At 37.1% G+C, this 10,262-nt stretch overlaps 1 protein-coding gene across 4 annotated transcripts in view; it reads left to right on the forward strand.

The window, feature by feature from the left end:
• LOC109111981 (chromodomain-helicase-DNA-binding protein 4-like) overlaps positions 1–10,187 on the forward strand; it is a 31,967-nt gene extending 21,780 nt beyond the window's left edge. For 2 of the 4 annotated variants that reach the window (XM_042776242.1, XM_042776244.1), the window contains exons 22-41: positions 2,038–2,155; positions 2,248–2,372; positions 2,532–2,624; positions 2,712–2,850; positions 2,944–3,113; positions 4,224–4,401; positions 4,854–4,940; positions 5,034–5,125; positions 5,213–5,346; positions 6,006–6,150; positions 6,297–6,459; positions 6,548–6,648; positions 7,079–7,307; positions 7,434–7,496; positions 7,583–7,741; positions 8,554–8,662; positions 8,782–8,914; positions 8,998–9,193; positions 9,277–9,440; positions 9,950–10,187. In XM_042776242.1, the coding sequence (XP_042632176.1) occupies positions 2,038–2,155; positions 2,248–2,372; positions 2,532–2,624; positions 2,712–2,850; positions 2,944–3,113; positions 4,224–4,401; positions 4,854–4,940; positions 5,034–5,125; positions 5,213–5,346; positions 6,006–6,150; positions 6,297–6,459; positions 6,548–6,648; positions 7,079–7,307; positions 7,434–7,496; positions 7,583–7,741; positions 8,554–8,662; positions 8,782–8,914; positions 8,998–9,193; positions 9,277–9,440; positions 9,950–9,961 (2,610 nt within the window). In that variant the 3' untranslated portion in view covers positions 9,962–10,187. The remainder of the gene's footprint in view (positions 1–2,037; positions 2,156–2,247; positions 2,373–2,531; positions 2,625–2,711; positions 2,851–2,943; positions 3,114–4,223; positions 4,402–4,853; positions 4,941–5,033; positions 5,126–5,212; positions 5,347–6,005; positions 6,151–6,296; positions 6,460–6,547; positions 6,649–7,078; positions 7,308–7,433; positions 7,497–7,582; positions 7,742–8,553; positions 8,663–8,781; positions 8,915–8,997; positions 9,194–9,276; positions 9,441–9,949) is intronic. The other 2 variants (XM_042776243.1, XM_042776245.1) reach the window with 1 other exon arrangement.
• Positions 10,188–10,262: the final 75 nt, after the last annotated feature.

Below are 10,262 nucleotides of genomic sequence, written 5' to 3' on the forward strand. Positions count from 1 at the left end.
TCGCAGCTGCAGGTTCCGCTGCTTTAGAGCACCACATATGCACGCGCATATATGTTCGGTTTGCCTAACTGAACGTAGTTAAACTGTCTGCCACAAGTTGATCTTGTAATAAAGGTCTCATCGAGGAAAAACACGCTATATTTTTGTATTCATTGCATTTTTTAATTATAAAGGTTAAATAATTAATTTTATTATAAAAATATTAATGATTAATCGATAGTCGATCATTAATTCTCCCGACGATCGACTAAGAAAATTTAATCGAATGCCCATCCCTACTTGTCAGTGAACTATAGCTCTGTGTAGTAAATGCTGCTTCATCTGAAAGCACGTGATGATGATTTACTGCTGATTACAGAACCGGCTTTACTAACACAATGCGCATGACAATCGCATTCGATTAATCATGCCGCCCTACATTCAAATGAAATCAGTATCAACAAACTCCATCTTTACACTGCAGAGGAAACAGACGCTGCATCTGAAGTGGCATTAGATGTATGTTTGATGAAGCTGAGGTGCCATAAATGCATTTACACCCCAAAATTGCATATCTATGCATAAATAATGTGATAAGTGAAAACATTAATGTTTTAAATTATTTTTTTCAACATACAAATAAGAAACGTTGGGAAAAATGCAATGATACATGAAATATGAAACTAAACCAAAGTCGGTGGCTGCAAATGATTGTTTAAATGAATGAATCATTTAGTCATTAATTCAACCGATTCGTTCAAATACCTGATTCATTTAGAAACAAGGCAAGTGACTGTCTTTATGAATAGGTCACTGAATCATTGATTTCAAATCTGTGGATTCATTCAGTAACGAAACATCAATGTGTTGCTCGGAGACACAACAGTTCTGCTGTGGCTTTGATTGGAACTATTTTTGTTTGCAAAATTGAACTAAAACTGTTTCTAAATTGTAAGTCACTTAATTGTAACATTTTGTTTATTGAACTACTAAATCAGTGTCACATTGCAATCGTTCTGATATTCGGGAAAACATCATGGCTGTGTAATTTCGCTTACCTATTATAAATGTAATTATATTAATGTAATCTATAACTTCCTGTAAGTTACTTTGTGTGCTGTTGCACTTATTTGTTTTTGATTTCTGCACGAGTCACTCTCTCTCACCCAGGCTGCGCGAGCCTCATCTGACACAACATCAATACATTATCAGTCGCCGCTTACACTGAATGCAATAAAATCAAAATCATTCTCGTGCGAAAATTTGTGGTGGCCAAGTTCAGTGCTTCCCAATTTATGATTGTAATTGACATTTTAATCAGGCTTCTTGTCCGGTCGGACAAGTAAAATTCTCTCTTCGTTGCCTACTTGTCCCAGACGAGCGTTAATCGAGCCCTGTGGTTTCCCCCACGGTTAACTTTGGCCATTTACGTATTACAAATTGCGAACTTCGTGTCTTCTTCACTCACAGTGAAGAACTTCCAAGCCAACGGCATTTACGGCCGATCACACGGAAAATCAGCTGATTCCGTTCCCTGGCCGGTCGATTGGTGCAATAATAATAAATAATGCTATTGTTAAGCATTAATAATAAATGTTTATACTGCCGTTCAAAAGTCAATAAGATTTTTGTTTCTGAAAGAAATTAATAGTTTTATTTTGCAAGGATGCATTAAATTAATAAGAATTACAGTAAAGACCATTTTTAATGTTACAAAGATTTCCGTTTCATGTAATTACTGTTCTTTTGAACTTTCTAAAAATCAAAGAATCCTGATAAAAAATCTTGGTTACCCGGAAGATAGAAAGAGTAGCAAATCGGCATATTAGATTGATTTCTGAAGTATCATGTGACACTGAAGACTGGAGAAATGATGCTGAAAATTCAGCTTTGCATATCAGGCGTAAATTATATTTTAAAATGCATTCAAATAGGAGACAGTTATTTTAAATTGTAATAATATTTCACAAAATTACTGTGTTTTTTTTTTTGTTTTTAATGACAAAAGCACCTATAATGCACAGCAGGGGTTTGAGATATTTTGTCCCTCTTCTCTAGATGACCAAAATGTTGGACCTGCTGGAAGACTTCCTGGAGAATGAGGGCTACAAATATGAGCGTATTGACGGAAGCATCACAGGAGGCATGAGACAGGAAGCCATCGACCGTTTCAATGGTGAGTTCAGATGTTTGCTATGTAACTGATGTGGTTTGTATATTTGTTCTCTCATGTTCTATATAAACTCCATTTCTTGTTTTTCACTCTAGCTCCTGGTGCTCCCCAGTTTGTTTTCCTGCTGTCGACCAGAGCCGGTGGTTTGGGTATCAACCTGGCGACTGCAGACACAGTCGTCATCTACGACTCAGACTGGAACCCTCACAATGACATTCAGGTGAGATCAGGCATCCCAAATTGACTCTCTCTGATGTTTAACATATGGATAATCTGCTAAAAATCAGTAAGATCTGACTTGATAAGCTGAAATTACTTTTTTTTTTTAACTTCCAAAAGTGTGTTTCATTTTGTTTTTTGTTCTGTTTTCTCTTTGTAGGCCTTTAGCAGAGCTCACAGGATTGGTCAAAACAAAAAGGTGATGATCTACCGCTTCGTGACCAAAGCCTCTGTTGAAGAGAGAATTACTCAGGTACACTACAATTCTTTTGTGAAACAAAATGTTTTTGCCAACACTGTCTTTTGAATCTAAACTGAATGGTCTTTATTTTATCTCAAGGTGGCCAAGAAGAAGATGATGTTGACTCACTTGGTTGTGCGTCCTGGATTGGGCTCAAAGACCGGTTCGATGTCCAAACAGGAGCTGGATGACATTCTCAAATTTGGTACAGAGGAGCTCTTCAAAGACGAGGGAGAAGGTGTGCCTTGAGTTACAAGACTCTTTAATTTATACTAATACAGTTTCTCACCCAAGGACTTGAAATTGGAATTGGTTGTGTTTGTCTGTTAAGGAGAGAATAAAGAAGAGGACAGCAGCGTGATTCACTATGATGACAAAGCCATCGACCGGCTGCTGGATCGTAACCAGGATGCCACAGATGACACCGAGCTCCAGAGCATGAACGAATATCTCAGCTCCTTCAAAGTGGCTCAGTATGTGGTCAAGGATGAGGAGGAAGCGGTGAGTGCCAATAAAGATCACCATTGGCTGCTGGACATGTGGGATAACAGCTGGCTCTAGGATTGTGCGATTAATCAAAATAAAAGCAAAAACATGGTGGGGCTTCGTGTCGCTTATAATGTGATTTTTGGGAACGCAACATGTTCCAACCATCTTCAGAAACTTGAAAAGAGAAACGTTTATAAACGAGAGAAACTTTAAGGTCTACTGCTGTTTTCCACTGAAACTAAAGCTTGATGGTTTAATGTTGGATTTTTCATTTTTAATATATTTTTCTTAAGTTGTTTTACTGTGAAATGTAACAATAGAAATATAACATGGGATTTAATACAAAAAAATATTATCATAATTTTATAGTTCTATATATACTATTTATACATTTTATAGTTATAGTATTCTGTAAAATCACTATTTTTATAATTTTTAGAAATGCTTTTACAGTGTAATTTTATAAATTTCTTTTACAGATGTATTTACAGTGAAATATGACAATAGTGATATAATTTGGTGTAAACGTTTTAAAAATGAAAAAATTAGGAAAGCCATAAATATTTGATCACCTTTATTGTAATTTTCTTAAATACTAGAATTATTTTTCAGTGAAATATTACAATAGTAATATTACCGTTTTAATCTTTGAAAATGCAACTACAAATAAGATGGCCATAAATTTGTATTGTAATTTTACAGTTATATAATAATTTAAATACGGTTTACTTTTATGGTGAAATGTTACAATAGTAATAGCTTGTTGTTTTTATTTTATTACTTTTATTTTAATACTGTTTATATTGTTGTGTTGTGATATTTCACTGTTTAGTAATTGTAGTTATATTGAGAGATAATCGCAATTTTTGGGCCGAATTGTGAAGCCTTACAAACAAGCACATCAAGCCTAGAGCAGTAACAATTTTTATCAGAAAATGTGCCTGTAGCATTGTTTTTTGACAACTTGTGCAGCTGTAGTTGTCACACATGCTATGACACATGAAGCTATGGTTTAGTCATGTCTCATAATTGGCATAATTGGTCTTCAATAATATGGTTATAGATGTTATTTTTTACCATCTCTTGCTCTTTTTCACTATTGTTTCCTGTCTTCTCCCTCAGGAAGAGGAAGTTCAGAGGGAGATCATCAAGCAGGAGGAAAGTGTGGATCCAGATTACTGGGAGAAACTGCTCAGACACCATTACGAGCAGCAGCAGGAGGATTTGGCTCGTAATCTGGGCAAGGGCAAGCGAATCCGCAAACAGGTCAACTACAACGACGGCTCTCAGGAGGACAGAGGTGAGAGATGTGCTAACACTATTAAACTCTGAACCTAAACTATGAACCACACTTGAAGTGTTTTGTCCAGGTTAATATAAACGATAAGGATGTAACAATTCACTCAGCTCTCGAAATCTGAAGAAAAAACAAAATGGTCTGACTTTAGCTTTGGGAAATTATGCTACATAAAACATTTGTGAATTAAAGAAAACTAGCAGATGGGCTGAATGAGAGTGCAAATTCACAACAATGAACATCACAATGACTTCAAGACAGACCGCAAATCATTTAATCTGAACAGCACAGCAATTTGCCGACGTTTAAAGTCATGTAGTCTGAACTAGTCTTGAATCGCCACATATATTTATCGATTTTCAGCCAGCTCGGTGTGCATTGTTACATCCCTACTAAACAACCATTGAAAGTGCTTTTAAGTTTATATGTTAATCATCTTTTTTGTTTCGTTACAGACTGGCAGGATGATCAATCTGATGGCCAATCAGATTATTCTGTTGCTTCAGAGGAAGGAGACGAGGACTTTGACGAGCGAACAGAAGGTGAAACTGGCATGACGATGATCAAACACAGGACTTTAGAAATCCAAAAAATGTTTAAACTGAGTGCAATTTTTTTATACTGTCGTCTTGCAGCCAATTCACGGCGACCCAACAGGAAAGGCCTTCGAAATGACAAAGACAAACCCCTGCCCCCCCTGCTGGCCAGAGTGAGCGGCAACATTGAGGTGAGTGAAGGTTACCTGGGATTTTGGTTTTTCTTAAAATCGTGTTTCATGAGTTTAACTTACTAAAACTTTGTTTGGATTTGGCAGGTGTTGGGTTTCAATGCTCGTCAGAGGAAGGCCTTCCTGAACGCGGTGATGCGTTATGGGATGCCTCCTCAGGACGCCTTCACAACCCAGTGGCTGGTCAGAGACTTGCGTGGCAAATCAGAGAGGGAGTTCAAGTGAGTTTCATTCAAGTTAACTACTATATGAATATTATATAAACGAGGGGAAAATCTATCATTTCTTTTAGTTACAAACTGTGCAAGATGTCATCAGTTCCTGGCCTAACTTTATTTTTGAGGGTTTTTCGTAAGTGTTTTAAAGGTGCTGTATATAAGAATTTGACTCTACTAAAGCATAAAAATACCACTTAAGTTAACATACTCGTTTATCTGAAAAACAATGCTAGAGTCAGTTATTCTTCTTTGAAAATGTGTGTTCTGGGCTGGAATGTCTGCATTCTGATGTAGAACACGCATGCACTGAGCCTTGTTTACAAGCAGAGGAATGCAAACGCATGCATCATGGTACTCTCGTGAACGCGCATCGAAGTCTGACGCAGAAGTGAAGAAATCGTTGAAAAAGTCTTTTTTTTTTTTTTTTTTTTTTTTGCTTTGCTTGCTTCCATTTAATGGAATATAAATGTGTATTTTTAGGTTAATCACAGGAATTTTCCATTTGTGCGACTTATTTTTTTTTCTTTGAGACATTTATCTGTAAGCAAAAGGCTCCTAGAAAAATAAACACATAAAATAATATATAATAAATATTCATACCTTGTACGTCTTGGATCTGTGAACTGGTTCTAATGGTATTGTCCATGTCTACTTTCTCTCAGGGCTTACGTCTCGCTCTTCATGCGGCACTTGTGTGAGCCTGGTGCAGATGGAGCTGAAAGCTTTGCTGATGGCGTTCCCCGGGAGGGACTGTCACGGCAACACGTCCTTACTCGTATCGGTGTGATGTCATTGATCAGAAAGAAGGTAAAAGAGTGAAGCATTATTATTGCAGAAAACATGCAGTACAAAGGCTGTGGAGTTTACAAACAGATTCTATGAAATTTGCAAGATGCAAAGTCCATTTTGCACAGATGTCTAATTGTTTGTGTTTGGATAACTTCCTTTTTCAGGTACAAGAGTTCGAGCATGTGAACGGTCAGTGGTCAATGCCCTGGATGATGGAGCTGAACGAAAATAAAACTGCATTCACTGCCGGCGGTCAGCCCGACTCACCCAGCAAAACGTCCTCTACTGGCACTCCAGCGGACACTCAGCCGAACACACCTGCTCCAGGTGCCACATATGCCCCAGCCTCTCTTACTTTAAGCTGATTACTGTTAAAATAAGCTGAACTATTACACCTTGCCTTTTTGTGCTACAGAAGGTGTTTCCAAAGCAGAAGATGGTGGAAAAGATGGCGATAAAGAAAAGGTGAAAAATGGAGACGGTGAAAAGGACACAAGTGAGAATAAAGACAATGAAGTGAGTATCAGCTTATACAACAAAATGTCTCGATCTCTTTTTAAAGCCCAGTATACTTATTGTGAAGTTCTTTTTTGTTCTTCAACTTTCTCTGCAATTCTGCACTCCAGTCAAGTCACATTACGTTTATTTATATAGCACTTTATGCAATAGATTGCTTTAAAGGGGATCTATTACGTAATCAACATGGGCATAGTTTGAAGGTGTTAACCAGGTGTGAATTTTTCTGGAAGGTTCGCTTTGTGAAGCTTTTTCAAACTCCTGAACAAACTTAATTTCGGCCTGATTTTGTTTGTAATGACATCAGAACAGTTCATTCTTTGATTTTGTTTGAAGTATATTGGTGCCTTAATTTTCAGTGTTTCAACCATGTGAGGTTAGATGATTTTTTTTTTATTAATAAGCTATTTCTATTTCTTCCTATCAATAGGTCATTGCCATCCCTGATGAAGATGACGAAGCTTCTTCTGCTTCTGAAGACAAAGGCAAAGACAGCGAAGAGAAAGACAAAATGCCTGAAACCTCTTCAGACGGAGACAAGGCTGAAGGGAAGCAAGATGAGAAAGAGGAAGAGAAAGCGAAGTCTGAAGACGCTGATGAGAAGACCAGCGACAGCAAGCCCAAAGATTCTGAGGCTGAGAAGGAAACAGACACCAAAGGTGAACAAAAATGGCATTAACAACCCACTTGACCCTGATAATATGGGTTTTCAGGGATGAACGGGATCAAAAATACACTTGGTCTAAACATTTGGGGGCTAATTTGTTCATATGTTTTATTTTCAGTAGAAAAGAAGGACGAAGAACCTGAGAAGATGGACACTACCCCTGTAACAGATGAGAAGAAAAGTCTGTACTACCTGACTGGCTTTGACGTGATTACGTAGTTTCTCGCCTACCCACTTCACTAACTTGTGTCGTTCATTTTGCTCCAGGTCAGAAGGACGAGAAGGATTCTGGTAAGACGGAGGAAGCGGGAAAACTGCAGAATGGAGAGAGTGCCAAAGACAGCACAGCAGCAGCAGCAGCAGCTGAAGAGAGGAAGAAAGCCAAAACACGGTTTATGTTCAACATCGCAGATGGAGGGTTTACCGGTGAGATCTCCTGTTCAGAGTGTCTATTTTAGAAACTCTTCTCAGGTTTTGTACTTGCTTTAAAGCATAAGCGATTAGGTAAAGATGTTTTAGCCAGAAATGTGAAACCTTGACAAGCTTCTAAGTTTTTGAAAATATATCTTCTTAAGTTAGCTTTTGGTTAATATATATTAAGTCATTATTTTCATCCCCACTCCTTCTTTTTCACATTTTTTTAATGCATTTTTATGCTTTAGTTTTTTTATTCAGGATGTTTTTCTTGATCTTTTCTAGATGTTAGCACTTAAGCTGCATTTTGTTTAAAATTTATTTAAACTATTTATTTTAATTTCATTTAATCCATTTATTTTAAACTATTTTAACTTTTTTCAACTATTTACTATATTAGCTATTAATGTTATATTAGCCATTAATTAATATTTTAGCTATTATGTATTTATGTTTTTATATTAATTGCATTTGATTTATTGTAACTATATTAAATGTATTATCTTAACTATTTATTTTAACTATTCAGTTATGATTAACTATTAATATTTATTTATATTTATAAATATTTACACACACACAGTATAATATTAAAATGTCCAGCTGTTTCATAACAAAAATATAAAATATACTGTTTTACCTGAATTTCAGTATCTACAAAAAAAATTAATCAGAATTTTCTTTTATACATTTTATGGTGTTTTGCTTCTTGAAGAATGATTTTATTAGTAGTAGTAAATAAGTGTTTAAAAGGCACAAGTATAACAATTATTTGCCGAAATGCCATAAGTTTATGCATTTCTAATTATTATTTTTTTTTGCAGAATTACACTCCCTGTGGCAGAATGAGGAGCGAGCCGCTACAGTCACCAAGAAGACCAATGAGATCTGGCATCGTCGCCATGACTACTGGCTACTCGCTGGCATCATACAGTATCCTTAATAAAAAATAAAAAAAAGCAGCCTTCTGCATACATGTACACATGTGAGTGTCTTTCAGATGTGTTCAATGATGAGCAAAACATGAGATGTACCTTAACTCACTGTCTCAGACACGGTTATGCTCGTTGGCAAGATATCCAGAATGACGTCAGGTTCGCCATTCTAAACGAACCCTTTAAGGGAGAGATCAACAGAGGAAACTTCCTGGAGATCAAGAACAAGTTTCTGGCCAGGAGATTCAAGGTATTATGAAAAGAATCACATTTTTCTTGTTTACATGTCATGACATTAGAGTTAGTAACACAGTTTTTGTGTGTGTCCTATAGCTGCTTGAGCAGGCTCTGGTGATTGAAGAACAGCTGCGCAGGGCTGCGTATCTGAACATGACCGAAGACCCCTCTCACCCCTCCATGGCTCTCAACACACGCTTCAGTGAAGTGGAGTGTCTGGCCGAGTCCCACCAGCACCTGAGCAAGGAATCCATGTCCGGAAACAAACCTGCCAACGCCGTCCTACATAAAGGTACATCATCTAACTCTTAACTCCTGAATTTGACTCATCAAAGAAGTTGACACTCACTAGTTTTTTGTATGTGTTTCTAACAGTCTTGAAACAGCTAGAAGAGTTGCTCAGTGACATGAAAGCAGATGTCACTCGTCTCCCGGCGACCATCGCTAGGATACCGCCGGTCGCCGTGAGGCTGCAGATGTCTGAAAGGAACATTCTCAGCCGTTTGGCCAGCAGAGGACCAGACACACAATCTCAGCAGGTACACATATATCTGATGTGTTTTTATCGTCTACAGTAGTTTGGTGTCTCCTGAGTTAGCCATTCACTATTACACATTACCGGTGACTATTTCACAGACTTTGTTTTCCAAGAAATCATTCACTTTCTAAATTGACTGTGAAAAAAACTAACTTGACACGTTGTGAATAAGGTTGTGTTTTCAAAGTAAAACATGAGACCTTTTCTTTTTTTTTTCAGAGAAAAACCACAGGATATAGTCTTTTTTTTTTTTCCCCCGTTAAACTTTTGAAAGGTTGTGCAATGTGTAAATTTAGCTTAATGCCACATCTACCCATGCATAAATTATAGATAGTAACAAGTGCAGAAATAAAATAGTAAAAATGACTTTCACATTATCAGTGTTTTAGGCCATTTTTGTAGTTTGTAGCCTGAATTTTGAAGTAGGCATCATGCTGCAGTTTTTCCATTCATTTGTTTCGTGTCTCTTTGCTCTGTTGTTAACTGGTTTGTCTGTGTGCACGTTGCCAGGTCCAGCAGTAGTCTGCAGCAGACGCCAGTCCTCAGAGCGCGCACACCATGTCTACATTCCTGATTGCACATGAAATCTCATCTTAGCTTGAATCCACACCCTTGTACTGTCCGCTCAACCCTGGGGGCTGTGGATATTTGAGCTGTTGTTGTTTTTTATTATTTTCCTAATTAATATTGTTTACATAATATTGTTGATGATGGTTTTTGGGACCTCAATAAAAATGTTCAATAAAAAGGTTTCTGTTCCTTTTATTGATGTCGTAGTCATTGTGCATTATTATTGTAGATGAGTTTGTTTCTTCATCAGAAC

This window comes from Cyprinus carpio, chromosome A19, assembly GCF_018340385.1.
Source record: "Cyprinus carpio isolate SPL01 chromosome A19, ASM1834038v1, whole genome shotgun sequence".
NCBI classification, from domain to species: Eukaryota; Metazoa; Chordata; class Actinopteri; order Cypriniformes; family Cyprinidae; genus Cyprinus; species Cyprinus carpio.